The sequence below is a fragment of the Cololabis saira genome, chromosome 23 (genome assembly GCF_033807715.1).
Source record: "Cololabis saira isolate AMF1-May2022 chromosome 23, fColSai1.1, whole genome shotgun sequence".
NCBI lineage: Eukaryota > Metazoa > Chordata > Actinopteri > Beloniformes > Belonidae > Cololabis > Cololabis saira.
Window position 1 is genome coordinate 3,358,291 of NC_084609.1, and position 22,052 is coordinate 3,380,342.

Consider the following 22,052-nt stretch of genomic DNA (forward strand, 5'->3'; position numbering starts at 1 on the left):
AGAGGGAAGAGGGGGAGAGAGTTAGAGTGTTAGAGTGTGAACATTACAAAGACATTAGATCTAGTTCTTTCCTAAAATTAAAAAACAAGTCCAGGATTTTGATTCCCTCACAGATCAGGACAAAATCCTACATTTAATTGGAGAAAAAAAGGAAAGTTCTTTAGAAGCCGCTAAATACATGAATTTGAATTTGAGTTAGAGAGAGGGAGAGTTAGAGAGAGGGAGAGTTAGAGAGAGGGAGAGAGGGAGAGGGAGCGTTAGAGGGAGAGAGGGAGAGGGAGATCCAGCCGCCGCGGTTCTCTCCTCGTCCACAGACGTCCTGCGCGCCTGAACGGCTCTGGTCACGTCAGGATCCTCATCCCTCCATCCTCATCCCTTCATCCTCATCCCTCCATCTACGTCAGGGACTCTCATCCCTCCATCTGCTGCTGTTTCTGTCCCGCTCCCGGTCCGCGGAACCGGTCTAGACCAGCAGAACCGACCCGGCGGCTCCGGTCCAGCCCCCGCGCAACCGAGCCGACACCGATGGAGCGGCGCGGCTGACCCAGAGCGCGGATCCGGGAGGATGCTGCGGATCTACAGGTGTCCGTGAGCGCGCAGGGTACCAGCGGTACCGGTCCCGGTCCAGACCCGGTCCAGACCGGGCGGAACCGGTCTGCGGGTCTGAGGTTCCGCGGGTTCTGCGGGTTCTGCGGGATGGAGGTCGCGCTGGTGAGCTTTGAGAACTGCGGGACCAAACCCGGCCCCGGCGGGGCCCCGGTGGCCCCGGGTCTCCCCCCGGGGGCCCCGGCGGAGGACGGGCCCCGGAACGCGGTCCCGCAGGCCGCGCCGGTGCGGGGGGATCCGGGGAAGGACCCGGGGAAGGACCCGGGGAAGGATCCGGGGAAGGAGCTCCCCCCCCGGGCAGGGACCGCCGTCCTGGCCGCCCCCCCGCCCCGGGGCCCCTGGAAGATCAACGACATGAACTGCGGCTCCGACGCCACGGACGCGCTTTTACGCGCCGACCACAGCCCGCACCTGTGGGACGACCTGGACCCGAACCTGGACCCGAACCTGAACCTGGACCTGAACCTGGACGCGGACGCGGACAGCCGCGAGCGGGTTCTCATCAACGTGGCGGGACTGCGCTACGAGACCCAGCTGGGGACCCTGAACCAGTTCCCGGAGACCCTGCTGGGGGACCCGGCCAAGAGAATCAAGTAAGAATAAAATAATAATAAATAAAGCTGCTGGGGGACCCGGCCAAGAGGATCAAGTAATATTTATTAATTATTATTATTATTATTATTATTATTATTATTATTATTATTATTAAAGCTGCTGGGGGACCCGGCCAAGAGGATCAAGTAATCATTATTATATTAATAATTAATAATTAAAACTGCTGGGGGACCCGGCCAAGAGGATCAAGTAATCATTATTATATTAATAATTAATAATTAAAACTGCTGGGGGACCCGGCCAAGAGAATAAAGTAAGAATAAAATAATAATAATAACTATTAAAGCTGCTGGGGGACCCGGTCAAGAGAATAAAGTAAGAATAAAATAATAATAATAACTATTAAAGCTGCTGGGGGACCCGGCAAAGAGAATAAAGAAATTAATATTAATTATTATTATTATTATTATTAAAGCTGCTGGGGGACCCGGCCAAGAGGATCAAGTAATCATTATTATATTAATATTAATAATTAAAGCTGCTGGGGGACCCGGCCAAGAGAATCAAGTAAGAATAAAATAATAATGATAATAATAATAATTAAAGCTGCTGGGGGACCCGGCCAAGAGAATAAAGTAATTATTATAATAATATTAATAATTAAAGCTGCTGGGGGACCCAGCCAAGAGAATAAAGTAAGAATAAAATAATAATAATAATTAAAGCTGCTGGGGGACCCGGCCAAGAGGATCAAGTAATCATTATTATATTAATAATAATAATTAAAGCTGCTGGGGGACCCGGCCAAGAGAATCAAGTAATCATTATTATATTAATAATTAATAATTAAAACTGCTTGGGGACCCGGCCAAGAGGATAAAGTCATTATTATTAATTATTATTATTATTAAAGCTGCTGGGGGACCCGGCCAAGAGGATAAAGTCATTATTATTAATTATTATTATTATTAAAGCTGCTGGGGGACCCGGCCAAGAGGATCAAGTAAGAATAAAATAATAATAATAATAATAATAATTAAAGCTGCTGGGGGACCCGGCCAAGAGGATCAAGTAAGAATAAAATAATAATAATAATAATAATTAAAGCTGCTGGGGGACCCGGCCAAGAGGATCAAGTAAGAATAAAATAATAATAATAATAATTAAAGCTGCTGGGGGACCCGGCCAAGAGGATCAAGTAATAATAATAATAATAATAATAATAATAATAATTATTATTATTATTATTATTATTATTATTACTATTATTATTATTATTATTATTATTGAAGCTGGGGGACGCGGCCAAGATAATCAAGTAAGAATAATCATGGATTTAATCTATAATGCACTTTACATTCAATCAATCTCAACATGCTACAACATTCAAAGCAAGAAAATAAAAAAAAGCAGCAGTATCATCACTAAAAAGTAAAAAAGCCATAAAAATCAATGGCAAATCATAAATCGTAGCTGGCATATGCTTTCCTAAAAAGGTGGGTCTGAGCGGTGAATGGTGGTGTTTTCATGCGTTTTGGCCGTTCGTTTACACGAAAACGAAGCTCATTGCACATTGTTTCTAGTTTAAAGAGCTGCAGTGACCTCTATGTTGGTCAGAAAGATTCACATCTTGAATGAATAGCATCTAAAATGTAATTTTCTGAAGGGGGTGTGTAACTTCATGAGCTGATAACTCTGATCCAGCTGCCTCTCAGGAAGGTTATCATACTAAATTATCATCTACATGTGATCGTACTCCCATATGGAACAACCCAGACATCGTGAAAAATGATAAAAAGGTGGTTAACTTCGTTCAATGGAGAGATCAAGGAATACGGTACTTACAGCACGTAATTGTAGGAGGACAGTTTGTACCTTTCAATACACTTATTGTTCAATACGGAGTTAGCAGGAATACATTTTTAGAGTATCAACAACTTAAGGCCATAATAAATAAAACATACAAAATTAGTCAATTAAACGTACAACTTCCCGCTAAGATAATAGATTTATTGAATCTAAGCACTTTAAAGTTGTTATCAAAACTCTACAGGTTAGTATCTAAACTGGACGATTCAGTCTCTCTTCCGACTTCCAAGTGGGAGGCGGATCTCTCTCTGAATACCGACCAGTTTTCTTGGTTACAAATATGCTTAAATACGTTTACTATGACCAAAAACCCAAACTTACAACTTATACAGTACAAAGTTCTTCATAGAATACATTATACTGGACAAAGGATGTTCCAGATGGGCTTTGTCACCTCTAATATCTGTTCACAGTGCACAGAGAACACCCCAGATAATTATATGCATGCTTTATGGCTCTGCACACCGGTACAGAGGTTCTGGAAGGAGATTTGTGAGGATTTATCCACATGGATCAACCACAGAATCCCAGTGTGCCCCACGGTATGTATATTAGGTCACCTGGGAGACATTCAAATGGAACCTAATTGGACACACCGGGTTCTCACTGCTTTATGTATCGCAAAGAAAACCATTCTAGTAAATTGGAAACAAAAATCCAGTTTATGTATCAACCATTTTAGGAATCTTTTATCAGATCATATTAGTAGTGAGATAATGTCTGCCTCCACTGAACAACATTCGGCTGAATTGCACTCTCTCTGGTCCCCGATTATTGGCTTCATTACCTAGTGGGGGCGGGGGGGTGGTGATCTCGTAGCCCTTGGGGTTGGGGGTCGGCTTGGGGGGTCTGGGGCGCGGGCCTCTGGTGGCCCCTGGGGGGCGGTGGGTGGGGCCGCGGGGCCCTGGCCCGGCTCGGAGGGCCGGCCCCCGTCTACTGGATGGCCGGTGGGGGGACGCGGGTGTCTTATCAGGGCCGGCTTTGCTGGTCCTGCCTCCTGGCTTCGGCCTCCGCTCCCCCTCCTTCCCCCCCTACACGATTCATACGCACATAGGCGAAGGGGCGGGGGGTCCGGGTCGTGGGGGGCACTGTCCCGCGTGGCCCGGCACTCCCCGCCTCACGGTTTTAACAGCAAAATAGACACTGCACATTCAACACTTAATAAATACATTTAACAAGGACACGTAGTTCGGGAGGGGGGGGGGGGGTCGGTGTCAAATCGATACTTGGCCCTCCCCCCTCCCTGTTTTTATGGCATTAATCACATGCACTCAACACCAGGGGCGGGAGGGGGTCCTACATCACCCGCGTTCCCTCACTGGCCTGGGACAGGTGGGTCGGGTTACCCGGGCCCGGCGGGGCTCGCCGTGCAGCCTGGGGTGCCTTCTGGCGGTGCTGGACCCCCCCGGGGAGGGGGAAACGGTGCGTGATTGTGTGTCTGTGTCGGTGAGAATGCGGTATGGAAGGGTCCTGCCATGGAGGATTTGAGCCTCCATTGGCAGGACATCAAAACTTAATAATTTATCAATATTATATTATACAAAGATGGTTATTATTATTATTATTATCTGGTCTTGGAGGGCCACTTTCGTGGGGGGTGGGTGCGCCTCCCCGCGTCGGCGGCCGGGGCGGCTCTGTCTCTCCTGGCAGGCCTGCCCTCTGCCGGGTGGGGGTCGTTGGCCTGAAGGGTGAGGGCCTCCTGGCCGCGTGTCCGGCCCGGACCGGGTGGCCGGGGATTGCCTGGGTCACGATCCGCTGCCACGGGATCCCTGGCTGCTTCTTCCCGCGCCGTGGGGGCCCCGCCCGCGGACCCTCTCGGCCTCGCAGGCGGTGGGTTGCCTCCCTCCTGCTTCTTCCCTCTGTGGGGTTGCCGGTGGCCTGGGTTCCGGGCTCTTCCGTGTCGGCCTCTGGTCTCGCGGGTGGCGGGGTTGCTCCCCCCCCTCCCCCACTATAGATACACTTCAGGTGGAGCTTTGTTCGGTTTATTACACACACACACACACACACACACACACACACACACACACACACACACACATAGACATACACACTGGCTTGTTCACCTGCATGCCAAAAAAAAAAACACTGGGTTTGTATGTGTATATTTATGTATGTGTACGCATATGTATGCGTATATATATGTATATATATTAAATATAGTAATAATGCACATGTGTATGCTTTTGGTTTCTACCGTCATGGTATCAATCATTAATATGTGTGCAGACAAGGGAAAAAAGAAAAAAAATATATATATCATCTACAGACATGGATATTTTCAAAACTTATAAGTAAGTGTTGTCACCTTGAGTGGTTCTGATCTCTGGTCTGGAACACGGACTACATGGACGCATCGGTAGGTTAACAGGGAGATTCTGTATTGTGTCCGGGAGGAGATGGGGAGATGGGGTGTAGTGAGTGGAGGATGGAGTGATGTGGTCGTATTTACACTCTCATCAGGATCCTAGCAGCTGTTCTGGATGTGTTGGAGCTTTTGAAGGCTCTTGCTTGCACTAAAAAAATAAATCTAAGCGCATGTAAATATAACATACTTAAATCTGTGATATTAATAATTAAAACTAAAGTTTGTTGCTTTACATGAATACATCTAGTTTTGAACTTAATCTGCATTTGTTCAAAAAACAAGACATTGTGCATTTTTTCCTTAACAAGCAGTATTTATGTAATCCCAGGCAATCTTTACATTTACACACAAACAACAAGCAATATACTATAATAATATACTGTACATACACTTGCATACATACATGTACACACATAGATGCATATACATACACATACATATCTCTTTTCCCCTTTTTTCAATTAGAGCCATAACTCCCACATATAAATACACATAATGATTTTTTGAACATAACAAAGGAAGTTTATTGCTTAAGTTTGAGATCAACACTATTCCACAGCTGGACCCCTTTAAAAGAAATAAATCTTCTTTTAACTTTTATCGCTTTTGGTAACAAAAATCTGCCTCCATCTCTTAACTCATATTTACTCTCATACGCTATGAAAAACTTCTGCACACTTGTCTGCTAGTGTTTTATTTTTTGCTTTAAACATGATTTGTATTGTTCTATAATAAACCAAATCACTAAACTTCGGAATATGAGAATTTAAAAATAATGGATTAGTATGATCATAATATCCCGCTTCATTTATGATGCGTTTAGCTCGTTTTTGTAGTAAAACAAGTTTGCCAGCTGTTTAGTTGCAGAAAGTGTTTTTTCATCCACACCTCGGTCTCCTCAGGTACTTCGACCCGCTCAGGAACGAGTACTTCTTCGACCGGAACCGGCCGAGCTTCGACGGGATCCTGTACTTCTACCAGTCGGGAGGGAAGATCCGCCGGCCCGTCAACGTTTCCATCGACGTGTTCGCCGACGAGATCCGCTTCTACCAGCTGGGAGAGGACGCCATGGAGCGGTTCAGGGAGGACGAGGGCTTTATCCGCGAGGAGGAAAAGCCGCTGCCGCACAACGAGTTCCAGAAGCAGGTGAGAGAAGCTGCTGCTGCTGCACAATCAGTTCCAGAAGCAGGTGAGAGAAGCTGCTGCTGCTGCACAACGAGTTCCAGAAGCAGGTGAGAGAAGCTGCTGCTGCACAATCAGTTCCAGAAGCAGGTGAGAGGAGCTGCTGCTGCACAACGAGTTCCAGAAGCAGGTGAGAGAAGCTGCTGCTGCAGAACCAGTTCCAGAAACAGGTAAAAGAAGCTGCTGCTGCAGAACCAGTTCCAGAAGCAGGTAAAAGAAGCTGCTGCTGCACAACGAGTTCCAGAAACAGGTGAGAGAAGCTGCTGCTGCACAGAGGTGGAAAAAGTACAAAAATATTGTACTTAAGTAAAAGTACAAATTTTCTGCTTGAAAATTACTTAAGTAAAAGTAAAAAGTACCCATTAAGAAAATTACTTAAGTAAAAGTATAAAAGTACCTCAACTTAAATATAATAAAGTACCAAAAGTACATGGTGTAAAATGTACTTAAGTACAAAAGTAAAAAGTACAAAGTACAAAATTCAAAGTACAAAATTATTTTCAAAAGGATTGCAAAGAAATGAAGAATCCAAGAATTTGCTTACAACTCTAAATAATGGTGATATTATTCTGACCCCTTTAGCGTTTGTTTCCATTACCCCATTTTAATTTCGCCGGCTTGAGCGTCGGCTGCCGCTCAAGGCTGATTTATGTTTCCGCGTTACACCAACGCAGAGCCTACGGCGTAGGGTGCGCGTCGCCGCGTACCCTACGCCGTAGCTCTGCGCCGGTGCAACGCGGAAACATAAATCAGCCCCCGCTGTGCTGTTCTCACGCCTACATTTTCATTTAATGTAAGACTTTAATTTGTAGCGAGTAACGACGTGTCCAATTTGAAATATAGCGGATTAAAAGTACGATTTTTTCCTTGAAAATGTAAGGAAGTAAAAGTAAAAGTACAGAAAAATGAAAGTATCAATAAAAGTACAAATTCTCAAAAATCTTACTTAAGTACAATAACGAAGTACTTGTACTTCGTTACTTTACACCACTGCTGCTGCACAACCAGTTCTGATGGATCTCCATGGTGCTGATGGATCGGATCCACCAACATGTTCCAAACGGAGTAGGATTGAAGTAAAAACTTATCCAGTTCCCCTGAATCTACATACATTCTTACATATAATAACAGTTTCAATAAACTTACTTATAAAACACACATCCCTACTTTAATAACTGTTCAATACAGTGATGTAATACTCAATTATAGTGAGAAGCCTTCCATCTACTGCAAAACAAATCCACCTATGGGTATTAATAAAGTTAAGTTGAACTTGAATTATGTGTATATATAAATATGGTCAAAATCAAAACAAATCAAGGCAAACAAAAGAAAACAAAACAAACAGCCATCATTAAGTGGTGCTACTATGTATGTATATACTAATAGAAGTAATTATAATGCATATTATTAGAGCTGGGCATCATCACTGACCTCCCGATACGATACGATTCCGATACACTAGGTCCCAAGTCGATACGATTTCCGATACGATTCGATATCGATATTCTAGTTACAATACCAATTTTGCTTTGGCAATAGAAGGGATTCTCAAAAAGAACTAAGGGTTGGTAGACGGAGCAATGCCCAGGACTGACTCACGGAGGAGCGCTGGGTGATAAAATGGGGAAAAAACGAAAATGTTTTTGTTTTTTTTAAATCGATAATTGGATTTATGTATCGATAATCGTTCCTACACATGTATATCGATAAAATATTGACATATCGATATTTTTAACCCACCCCTACGTATTTTTCCATCCTCAGGTGTGGCTGATCTTCGAGTACCCGGAGAGCTCCAGCCCGGCGCGCGGCATCGCCATCGTGTCGGTGATCGTCATCACCATCTCCATCATCACCTTCTGCCTGGAGACGCTGCCCGAGTTCCGGGACGAGCGCGAGCTGGCGGCGCTGGACAACAGCACGGCGCCGCGGCCGTCGCTCACCTTCTCCGACCCCTTCTTCATCATCGAGACCACCTGCGTCATCTGGTTCACCTTCGAGCTCATCGTGCGCTTCTTCGCCTGCCCGAGCAAGTCGGAGTTCTCCAAGACGGTGATGAACATCATCGACATCATGTCCATCATGCCTTACTTCATCACGGTGGGAACCGAGCTGCAGGCGGAGCAGCAGGACGGCACCGAGCACCAGAACGGACAGCAGGTAGCTGGGAGTTTTCAAGTTTTTATAGTTATAGAGTTTGCAAATTTGCTTGTTCTGTCCAAAGCACAACCTAGAACCTTCCATACCAACCTACAACCCTTCCATACCAACCTACAACCCTTCCATACCAACCTACAACCCTTCCATACCAACCTACAACCCTTCCATACCAACCTACAACCCTTCCATACCAACCTAGAACCCTTCCATACCAACCTACAACCCTTCCATACCAACCTAGAACCATTCCATACCAACCTACAACCCTTCCATACCAACCTACAACCCTTCCATACCAACCTAGAACCTTCCATACCAACCTACAACCATTCCATACCAACCTACAACCCTTCCATACCAACCTACAACCCTTCCATACCAACCTACAACCCTTCCATACCAACTTAGAACCTTCCATACCAACCTACAACCCTTCCATACCAACTTAGAACCTTCCATACCAACCTACAACCCTTCCATACCAACCTAGAACCCTTCCATACCAACCTACAACCCTTCCATACCAACCTACAACCCTTCCATACCAACTTAGAACCTTCCATACCAACCTACAACCCTTCCATACCAACCTACGACCCTTCCATACCAACCTAGAACCCTTCCATACCAACCTACAACCCTTCCATACCAACCTAGAACCCTTCCATACCAACCTAGAACCCTTCCATACCAACCTACGACCCTTCCATACCAACCTAGAACCCTTCCATACCAACCTACAACCCTTCCATACCAACCTAGAACCCTTCCATACCAACCTAGAACCCTTCCATACCAACCTACGACCCTTCCATACCAACCTAGAACCCTTCCATACCAACCTAGAACCTTCCATACCAACCTACAACCCTTCCATACCAACCTACAACCCTTCCATACCAACCTACAACCCTTCCATACCAACCTACAACCCTTCCATACCAACCTACAACCCTTCCATACAACCTACAACCCTTACATACCAACCTAGAACCTTCCATACCAACCTACAACCCTTCCATACCAACCTACAACCCTTCCATACCAACCTACAACCCTTCCATAACAACCTACAACCCTTCCATACATACCTACAACCCTTCCATACCAACCTACAACCCTTCCATACCAACCTAGAACCCTTCCATACCAACCTACAACCCTTCCATACCAACCTACAACCCTTCCATACCAACCTACAACCCTTCCATACCAACTTAGAACCTTCCATACCAACCTACAACCCTTCCATACCAACTTAGAACCTTCCATACCAACCTACAACCCTTCCATACCAACCTAGAACCCTTCCATACCAACCTACAACCCTTCCATACCAACCTACAACCCTTCCATACCAACCTACAACCCTTCCATACCAACTTAGAACCTTCCATACCAACCTACAACCCTTCCATACCAACCTACGACCCTTCCATACCAACCTAGAACCCTTCCATACCAACCTACAACCCTTCCATACCAACCTAGAACCCTTCCATACCAACCTAGAACCCTTCCATACCAACCTACGACCCTTCCATACCAACCTAGAACCCTTCCATACCAACCTAGAACCTTCCATACCAACCTACAACCCTTCCATACCAACCTACAACCCTTCCATACCAACCTAGAACCTTCCATACCAACCTACAACCCTTCTATACCAACCTACAACCTTCCATACAAACCTACAACCTTCCATACCAACCTACAACCCTTCCATACCAACCTAGAACCCTTCCATACCAACCTACAACCCTTCCATACCAACCTAGAACCCTTCCATACCAACCTAGAACCCTTCCATACCAACCTACGACCCTTCCATACCAACCTAGAACCCTTCCATACCAACCTAGAACCTTCCATACCAACCTACAACCCTTCCATACCAACCTACGACCCTTCCATACCAACCTAGAACCCTTCCATACCAACCTACAACCCTTCCATACCAACCTACAACCCTTCCATACCAACCTACAACCCTTCCATACCAACCTACAACCCTTCCATACCAACCTACAACCCTTCCATACAACCTACAACCCTTACATACCAACCTAGAACCCTTCCATACCAACCTACAACCCTTCCATACCAACCTACAACCCTTCCATACCAACCTACAACCCTTCCATACCAACCTAGGACCTTCCATACCAACCTACAACTCTTCCATACCAACCTAGAACCCTTCCATACCAAACTACAACCCTTCCATACCAACCTACAACCCTTCCATACCAACCTACAACCCTTCCATACCAACCTACAACCCTTCCATACCAACCTACAACCCTTCCATACCAACCTAGAACCTTCCATACCAACCTACAACCCTTCCATACCAACCTAGGACCTTCCATACCAACCTACAACCCTTCCATACCAACCTAAAACCCTTCCATACCAACCTACAACTCTTCCATACCAACCTAGAACCCTTCCATACCAACCTACAACCCTTCCATACCAACCTACAACCCTTTCATACCAACCTAGAACCTTCCATACCAACCTACAACCCTTCCATACCAACCTACAACCCTTCCATACCAACCTACAACCCTTCCATACCAACCTACAACCCTTCCATACAACCTACAACCCTTACATACCAACCTAGAACCCTTCCATACCAACCTACAACCCTTCCATACCAACCTACAACCCTTCCATACCAACCTAGGACCTTCCATACCAACCTAGGACCTTCCATACCAACCTACAACTCTTCCATACCAACCTAGAACCCTTCCATACCAACCTACAACCCTTCCATACCAACCTACAACCCTTCCATACCAACCTACAACCCTTCCATACCAACCTACAACCCTTCCATACCAACCTACAACCCTTCCATACCAACCTAGAACCTTCCATACCAACCTACAACCCTTCCATACCAACCTAGGACCTTCCATACCAACCTACAACCCTTCCATACCAACCTAAAACCCTTCCATACCAACCTACAACTCTTCCATACCAACCTAGAACCCTTCCATACCAACCTACAACCCTTCCATACCAACCTAGGACCTTCCATACCAACCTACAACCCTTCCATACCAACCTACAACCCTTCCATACCAACCTAGGACCTTCCATACCAACCTACAACCCTTCCATACCAACCTAAAACCCTTCCATACCAACCTACAACTCTTCCATACCAACCTAGAACCCTTCCATACCAACCTACAACCCTTCCATACCAACCTACAACCCTTTCATACCAACCTAGAACCTTCCATACCAACCTACAACCCTTCCATACCAACCTACAACCCTTCCATACCAACCTACAACCCTTTCATACCAACCTACAACCTTCCATACCAACCTACAACCCTTTCATACCAACCTAGAACCTTCCATACCAAATAAACCCTTCCATACCAACCTAGGACCATTCCATACCAAATAAACCCTTCCATACCAACCTAGAACCTTCCATACCAACCTAGGACCCCTCCATACCAACCTAGGACCCCTCCATACCAACCTAGAACCCTTCCATACCAACCTACAACCCTTCCATACCAACCTACAACCCTTCCATACCAACCTACAACCCTTCCATACCAACCTACAACCCTTCCATACCAACCTACAACCCTATATTCAGTGCGTCTTGTAATGCGGTGTGTCTTATATATGAAGAGGGTCTTAAAAGAGGCCATTTATTCAAGGTGCGCCTTATAATAGTACGTGCCTTATGTTGCAGAAAACACACAAAATAATAAAAGTGGGAAAACTTATTTATTCCTCCTTCAGGTAACGACGATGCCGTTGCACAAGTGTTGAAATCCAGGACACGGCTGTGGTATGTGGATATGTACGCTCCCTGCTCACCAAATAAATTAATTTAATTTCATTTTTCAGACCATGTCGCTGGCCATCCTGCGCGTCATCCGCCTGGTGCGCGTCTTCCGCATCTTCAAGCTGTCGCGCCACTCCAAGGGGCTGCAGATCCTGGGCCAGACGCTGAAGGCTAGCATGCGCGAGCTGGGGCTGCTCATCTTCTTCCTCTTCATCGGCGTCATCCTCTTCTCCAGCGCCGTGTTCTTCGCCGAGGCGGACGAGCCCGAGTCGCACTTCTCCAGCATCCCCGACGCCTTCTGGTGGGCCGTGGTCACCATGACGACGGTGGGCTACGGCGACATGCGGCCCGTGACGGTGGGCGGGAAGATCGTGGGCTCGCTGTGCGCCATCGCCGGGGTGCTGACCATCGCGCTGCCCGTGCCCGTCATCGTGTCCAACTTCAACTACTTCTACCACCGCGAGACGGGCGAGGACCACGCGTCGCTGAAGGACGACCCGGAAGACAGCGGCGCGAGCCCCGAGGTGCCGCGCAAGGCTAGCGGGGCCTCGGCGGGGGGCGCGGGGGAGGACCACGACGGAACGGGGGGGAAACCCAAGGCCAACAGCACCATGGACCTGAAGAAAACCCTGTACGCCTTCTGCCTGGACACCCGCGAGACGGACCTGTAGAACCCGGCACCTGCAGAACCTGCAGAACCCCCAGAGTTCCCGTAGTTCCCGGAACCCCCTCCCCGGAGCGGGCTAGCAAGTCTTTGCACGGATTTATTAACCTTTATTTTACCAGGAATCTCTTTTGCGAGGGAGACCTGGCCGAGAGGATTAACTGGTGCAACAACAATAAACTTAAGGATCTGGTCACCGAGACGGAACCGGTTCCCCCTGGTGGGCCGGTACAGCAGGAACCCCAAAAACAATGCAAAGGGAAGGGAGTAAGACATCAGCGCGGGACGTAGAGAACCTGGAAAGTTCCCTCTAGGAAAGTTAACCCCGACTGGACTCAGGATTAACCCGGAACCCCCTCCCCGGAGCGGGATAGCAAGTCTTTGCACAGATTTAAAGGATCTGGTCATCGAGATGGAACCGGTTCCCAATGCAAAGGGAGTAAGACATCAGCGCAGGAGGTAGAGAACCAGGACTCAGACCTGGAAACTTCCCTCCAGGGTTCCGCGGCCCACGTGACCAGTTCTTTTCAAACTGTTACCCACAATTCCCGTAGTAGTGACCTCACATCCAGGGAACTTCTTCCAGCACAGATGGACCAGGACCGGTCCAAACTGAAGGAAACGCTAAAGGAGTAAGACATCAGTGCAATTTTGTAGAAAACTCCCCATGAACGGACTCTTTTTAGGTCTTTGCAAAGTCTTAAACGTTTAAACTGTTGCCTGGGATGTAAAGCAGCCGCTGGAGCTACAGGTTTAACCCCGGACTGATGCGCTCTGGCCGGTTCTGGCCGGTTCTGGCCGGTTCTGGCCGGTTCTGGCCGGTCCGCGGTGCATGCTGCCCCCCCAACGCTGCAGGAACCAGAACCAGGAGCTGCAGGAACCAGAACCAGGAGCTGCAGGAACCAGAACCAGAACCAGGAGCTGATGGTGCAGACAATCAAGGCGTTCCTGGACTCAGGATTAACCCGTGGATTAACCCGTGTACATAAACATAAATCAGTGGTCATGTTTACACTGGAACCTGCGGCCGACGTGAACCGAACCCTCAGGACCATCAGATCCACCGTCTTACGGGACAAAGTCTATTTTTGACCCTGTTTTCCTCCCGGAGGGCGTTTTTGTAACCGACACTGGACCTCAGCCTCGTTTCTGCTCGTCTGGAACTAAAGAGCGTCTTTGATTTCTTTATTTTTGTAATAAAAGGACATAAATGGGAGTATGTGAAGTACGTGGAGCGAGGGAACACGAGCCACCGGAGGAGGACGAAGTGGAGATGGAGGGATGGAGTCGCTCCGACACCAGGTTAGTGTTACAGAGCCGTTTATGGGATGTTTTAATTTGATGGAGTCGCTCCGACACCAGGTTAGTGTCACAGAGCCGTTTATGGGATGTTTTAATTTGATGGAGTCGCTCCGACACCAGGTTAGTGTCACAGAGCCGTTTATGGGATGTTTTAATTTGATGGCAGCTGATCAGACAAAGAGGATTGTGGGACTAATGGACCCAGAACATAAGCAGCGTTGGTCTGACTCCTCTCACCACCGAGAATATGGAATATGGATACTATATATATATATATATATATATATATATATATATATATATATATATATATATATGTGTGTGTGTGTGTGTGTGTGTATATTTATATGTACACACATACATGTATATTATATATATGTGTACATATTTGTGTATATGATGAATAGCAGAGGGCCGAGGACGGAACCTTGAGGGACACCACAGGAGACGGGGCGTGTTTGAGACCTTGCAGATCAGAATCAGAAAGAAGTTTAACACACACAAGGAAGTTGTTGTGGTGATTGGTGTAGTACAAATCAGAACAGAACAAATAATATTAAAGGAGCTTGAGGCTCCTTTTAAGAAATGAGACTCTCTAGCGCCACCCTCACCACGACGGCCGTCGGGGGTACTGCAGCCAACAGTGAAGCCGGCACGGGAGAACGGGGAGAACGTGCATGCAGCGTCATGTAACGTCACATCTGCAGGACAGCGCGGGAAATTCTGGACCGAATTGCAGCACATTTTGCAGCAACAGCCTGTTCAAGGCAACGGAGAGATACACTAGAGGGAACATTCTTTTGGGTTTGGAACGCTTCATCTGACATTATTACTAGAAAACTTGAAACATATACTAATGTTTTTCATAAATCCTGCCTCAATCCTGCCTCATGCTCCTTTAAAAGAAAAAATGTACAACATGTTGTTTTTAAAGTACCTGAGTAATGAGTCTGTACAGAGGTGACCTGGGATGTGAAATAATGTGACGTGGGGTGGTAGACGGGGGGACCGGGTGGAGAGGTAGGGTCCGGGGGGAGAGAGGGGGGTCCAGGGGGGCCGGGGAAACGGGTGGAGAAGTAGGGTCCGGGGGGAGAGAGGGGGGTCCAGGGGGACCGGGGGGACCGGGTGGAGAGGTAGGGTCCGGGGGGAGAGAGGAGGGACCGGGCCTTGTCGACGTTCCCATGGTGACAAAGTGGGAGCTGCTTAGGGGTGTAACGATACACTAATCTCACGATACGGTACGATACACCATATTGAGGTCACGATAACGATACGATATGATATTATAGCAGAATTTTTTTAACAACCTTGAATGAGGAACATATGACTGGAAAAAATTAAAGACACAAAATACAAAACAATACTGTGTGTTTGCCCTATTGTTCCAGTTTGTAATGATTTATAACTGTTTAAGTTTTAAAGAGAAAGCCAGGCCAACCATTTTCCACAAACTGAACTAAAAGTAAATGTCAGGTTTGCATTATGATCTTCAGTTTCATACAAGTACAAATATTTAGACACAAACTGAATAGTTTGTGTCATGTATGATTTGACTTTTTTCTTTCTAATTTAACAACTAAAATTAAATAAATACATACAATTTGACATCATAAAAAGATTGATTCATGCTCACCTTATAAGTGTAAGAGGAGATTTATTTTTGTTAAGAAGGTTATTTCATTATTTTATAAATATATTCTTTATATTCTGATGTAAATCAGGGACTAGTTTATCTGTAGTGATTAGTCTGTTTTAGATTGGGCGGAGTGATACGCCACAGTACGGCACTAGGTGCTGTGTTGATGTTCTAAAATCCTACACTGTTGAGGGACATTAAAGTACACTGGAACTCAGCAGAAGTTTCCCCGTGTTTATCCTACTCACGACCCGAGAAAGGTTTAATTTAATAAAGTAAGGCTTAACTCTACACCAGACTTAAAAGTTCAGAGCTCAAAACCCCGCTAGAGTCCCGTGATCGGGACCGAAACGAGGCACGTTACTAGTCAACACAATAGATTAATATTAATCCTGTCACCTCCACGACACGTATTGTGACGTTTTTGTATCGCGAAATTTCGTGGCACGATATATTGTTACACCCCTAGAGCTGCTAAACCAGTCCAGACCAGTTTGAACACCAGTACTTTGTCCACCGTAGATGTGAGTCCTTATTGTGGGTTACGCCGCAGGCCACGCTCTGCCTGACGTGCACCTCCCACAAATTGTAATTAGGCGTCAAGAGGTCGCATACCCAACACAGACCGAGAGGCTGTGATTGGTTCTCTCGGTAGCAACTCATTTCCGGTTCCGGTTTGTGAAGCAGTCGTGAACTTTCAGCCTCTTTTCTTTATGTGTGTGTGATTTATTTTGTTTTGTTTTTTTGCACAATAGTTGTCCTTATCTCTTTGATTCACTGTGACCGGAAAAGTCTGGAAAAAGCATTCAGGAAAAGATCGCACCCCCCATAGCGCTCGCGGGGGGTTTTGCACCGCGGAGTGCTTCACAACGGCGTCACGGCAACGGCGTCACGGCAACGGCGTCACGGCAACGGCGTCACGGCAACGGCGTCACGGCAACGGCGTCACGGCAACGGCGTCACGGCAACGGCGTCACGGCAACGGCGTCACGGCAACGGCGTCACGGCAAAGGCGTCACGGCAACGGCGTCAGGGCAACGGCGTCACGGCAACGGCGTCACGGCAACGGCGTCACGGCAACGGCGTCACGGCAACGGCGTCACGGCAACGGCGTCACGGCAAAGGCGTCACGGCAACGGCGTCAGGGCAACGGCGTCACGGCAACGGCGTCACGGCAACGGCGTCACGGCAACGGCGTCACGGCAACGGCGTCCCGGCAGCGGCGTAGGCTCTGCGTTGGTGTACCATAATCCAGCTTTTAGGGTTAGATCAGGAGCAGCTGATAGACTGAACTTTGCTGTCAGTTGAATCAGCTGCATCAGTTTGCTGCCTTGAAACAGCCGTCCAGCTCGTTAGCAGAGGGATGAAACAGCCGTCCAGCTCTTTAGCAGAGGGATGAAACAGCCGTCCAGCTCGTTAGCAGAGAGATGAAACAGCCGTCCAGCTCGTTAGCAGAGGGATGAAACAGCCGTCCAGCTCGTTAGCAGAGGGATGAAATAGCCGTCCAGCTAACAGAGGGATGAAACAGCCGTCCAGCTCGTTAGCAGAGGGATGAAACAGCCATCCAGCTCGTTAGCAGAGGGATGGTGCTGATGCTAATTAGCCTGTGCAGTCACTCAGAAGAATCGGCCGACTCTCTGCTCGCTCGGCTGATTCCAGATGCTGCTGCCGGCGGCCGAGTGGAGCTGAAGAGGAGGAGATGAGACACTGTTTCCTTCTGGGAAACCTCTTATGTAGCAGGATTCAGGACAGATGGGAACCTGGATCCCAAAAACCAACTAAACCGTCCCTGAAACGATCCAAAATACTGGTTCTTTAAATGTCTGCTGAATTCTGAGTTCTGGTTTCAGCTTTTGTGTCCGACGATTCAGTAACTTGAAACTGGATCAGAATGAATGATTAGCCGCGGGATCCCTGGCTGCCTCTTCCCGTGTCTTTGGGGCCTGTTTTGGGAGAAATCTCACTTTAAGGTTCTAGTAAGTGGTCGGCTGCACCAAAATGAATCACACACACACTTGCTTTTGCTATAATGATATATGAACCTTTATTACCAGCCAGAAAAGCAAGCATTTGCATAGAAGACACACACACAATTACTCTTTTTGCTAGGACAAGGTGTCAAGTTATCCCCCACAAATGGCAGAGCAATATTACGCACACACAATTACACAGGGCCAAGGCCTTATACTCTTACCTCGACACAAGAGACTGGAGAGCCGAACAGTCCTGGCAGAGTAGGCCAAAAAAACCCGCTGGGCGTCCGTGCACTAGACCCGCAGCTGACTCTAACCCGGACTTCCGGCTGTCGCGTCTATATACCTTTTTACTCAGCACCTTGCGGAGGGGGGGGGGGGGGGGCATTCGCCACCCGCAAGTTCTCAAAATAAGTCTCGCCTCACATGGGAGCAAAATCCCGTGTGAACTAGCTCCTCTCTCACAGTTTATTTACATTTGTTATAATAAACAGGTGCATGGCTGATTAAAGCTGTGTTTTGGGAATCCAGGGCATTTCAGGACACAAAATTTATGTCTCTCCCTTCCCCTTGGGTTGCCTCCCTCCTACTTCTCCCCTCTGTGGGGTTGCCGGTGGCCTGGATTCCGGGCTCTTCCGTGTCGGCCTCTGGTCTCGCGGGGGGGCGGGGTTACTCCCCCCTCTCCCCCACTATAGATACACTTCAGGTAGAGCTTTGTTTGGTTTATTACACACACACACACACACACACACACACATACACATACACATACACACACACACACACACACACACACACACACACACACACACACACACACACACACACACATAGCCACACATACACACACACACACACACACACACACACACACACACACACACACACACACACACACACACACATAGACATACACACTGGCTTGTTCACCTGCATGCTTGCTCTGTAGTTTTTGGGGTTAGTTAGTGGTAGCTTAGCCTAGCCTAGCCTAGCTCAGACTGTGATCAGATCTCGATATTTGGGTCGATTGCTGCTCGTGTTTTGGTCGTTTCCGTGTCGGTTTTGTGTTTCGTTTGTGGTTTTTGTTGCAGATTTCCAGTGCTCAACGTGAGGCCTCCATGTATTCTTGCTTCCTGTTTTAGCAGCGGATGTCACCCCCCCCCCTCCAAAAAAATTGGTTTGTATGTGTATATATATATGTATATATATTAAATATAGTAACAATGCACATATATATGCCTTAGGTTTTTACCAGCATGGTATCAACCATTAATATGTGTGCAGACAAGGTAAAAAAAAAAAAAAGAATGAATGATTAGCATCATTGGCTAGCATAAGCTAAATTAGTCATTCTAAAGTAGCTAACAGTGATTGACAGGAGGTGGGCGTGGCTTAAACTAGCTTCCAGAACTCTCGTCTGACCTTCAACGCCTCGTTTTGAAGGATTTGATGCTCAACTTTAAGCTACATACCCTCAGTTTTCAGGCAGATTTAAAAAGTTTTCGGCCCCAGCTGTCAGAATGATTGACGTCTGATTTTAACGGAGGGCTGAGAGACGGTTAAAACCGGTTAAAACGGCATCCGTGACTAAACCGGAGCTGCGGCCGCTTCGCCTCCTTCAGCCAAAGATGAGATGCAGAGTATTTACATGTGTACACTTCTATTTTTATCTGCGTGGACGCAATTTAATCCAGCGGGCATCGAGCGGTTCGTGTGACGGACGAGTGACAGAAGAAATGCTGCTGTAACGACGGCAGACGCAGGAACAGATGCATCATGGGAGATGGTTAAACGTATCTCCTTCCAGCAGAAGTTTAAGGCTTATAAACCTTTACAGAATCAGCTCTGGGCAGATGATTGACTTCCTTCTCTCACGTCTCTGACACAAATCAAACCCTCACAACTCCCATGATGCACCAGCTCCCAGATCCAGGATGATATTGTGATATCCAAGTTTTGTGATGTTATACATAGTTCGCTGAAAACTGTAAAAAGCCTTATGCGTGTTAAAATCTGAGTTGCAAGTGCATCATATTATAATAATTCATGGGACAAACTGAGTCAAAACAATTTCATTTAAATGATCCCATGCCGTTTTATTGTAACTATTCAAGCTGAAGTAACAACATATTTGCATGTTTTTCCATTTATTCCATTTACATAATATGAAATTAACATTAACAATATAATTTAAGCTTAAGTTTACAATAAAGTCGTACTGGATTTAGAACTAGTCTGGGACATGATTTATTATTTGGAAAAATAAAAAATCGATGTTCAAATTTTGAATATCGAATCGGCAAAGTATCGCGATATATTGCCATATGGATATTTTTGCCCGTCCCTAGATAGAAACATGGTGGCGTTTCCACCTCCTTTCAGTCAAGTCAAGTCAAGTTAAAGTTCTTTTTATTGCCACACGGCTCGGCCGGTGGAATTGGTTTCACGGTAGGGCTGGGGATCGATTAAAATGTCAAGAATCGATTCGATTCCGATTCTTTAAGATTCAGAATCGATTATCAAGATTTGATTCGATTTGATTCCGATATTGATTGGGTTAGTGTTGTTAAAACTGTTTTTTCAGCTGTTGCATGAATGATATGACTGTAGTTCTGCAACATATTAATACTAGTATTATATTGAGATTCAACAGCAAGTATTGCAGCTAATGATGCTGTAAGGACCAATCAGCTCCCAGAATGCTGATAGAACTGAAACAGAAACATCGTGGGTCAGAATTACCAAACAGATCCAGGAGGAAACAGAGACGATGAAATCACTTTTATTTTTCCCACATTCCGTTTTTATTTGTTCCATTTTCGGTCTATTTTGGTTTTTAAGTTTTGAGCATTTGGTTTTTAGCATTTTTTGCAAATGTAACCCCAAGACAGTTTATAAAGTAATGAAATATAGACAATTTATGCAATTATAACCTAACACTTTAATGTTTAAACATATTTAAAGGCAAAAACATGGCACCAGTTATTCTTGTGTCCAACAAAACATTCCTTTTTTGGGGATAAAGAAGAAAATAACCAAAAGTTGTAATGTAATGATGAAAAAAAAAAACATAAATATAAAGGAAAAAAAATAAATAAATTAAAAAAAAATCGATCTTTAGACATATGAATCGACTTTTAGGAATTAATATGAGAATCGATTTAGAATTGGGAAATCGATTTTTTCAACACAGGCCTATTTCACGGTGCAGGCGGTAGCTGCAACAAAACACCACAGCAGTACAAAAGAAAACGACAGAGACATAACAGTTCAGACAAAACTGGTCAAGGAACAACATGTCAGGCAGAACCACCGAAACAGGACGAGGAGTTCAGCGTTAAGTAGTCGTATGTACTGGAGTTGAGGGGGGATGAGGGGGGATGGCATCCCCCCTGAAATAAAAACGGTCCAAATCATCCCCCCCTGAAATAAAAACGGTCCAAATCATCCCCCCTGAAATAAAAACGGTCCAAATCATCCCCCCTGAAATAAAAACGGTCCAAATCATCCCCCCCTGAAATAAAAACGGTCCAAATCATCCCCCCCTGAAATAAAAACGGTCCAAATCATCCCCCCCTGAAATAAAAACGGTCCAAATCAACCCCCCCTGAAATAAAAACGGTCCAAATCATCCCCCCCTGAAATAAAAACGGTCCAAATCATCCCCCCCTGAAATAAAAACGGTCCAAATCATCCCCCCCTGAAATAAAAACGGTCCAAATCACCCCCCCTGAAATAAAAACGGTCCAAATCATCCCCCCCTGAAATAAAAACGGTCCAAATCATCCCCCCTGAAATAAAAACGGTCCAAATCATCCCCCCTGAAATAAAAACGGTCCAAATCATCCCCCCCTGAAATAAAAACGGTCCAAATCATCCCCCCTGAAATAAAAACGGTC

General features: G+C 46.2%; 1 protein-coding gene across 1 annotated transcript; it reads left to right on the forward strand.

Moving 5' to 3' along the window:
- The first annotated feature begins 337 nt into the window (after positions 1–337).
- LOC133424041 (potassium voltage-gated channel subfamily A member 1) lies at positions 338–14,518 on the forward strand. Its single transcript, XM_061714422.1, has 4 exons — positions 338–1,199; positions 6,298–6,541; positions 8,345–8,740; positions 12,641–14,518. The coding sequence occupies exons 1-4, from the start codon at positions 697–699 to the stop codon at positions 13,247–13,249; spliced, it is 1,752 nt and encodes a 583-aa protein (XP_061570406.1). The 5' UTR covers positions 338–696; the 3' UTR covers positions 13,250–14,518.
- The last annotated feature ends 7,534 nt before the right edge of the window (positions 14,519–22,052 follow it).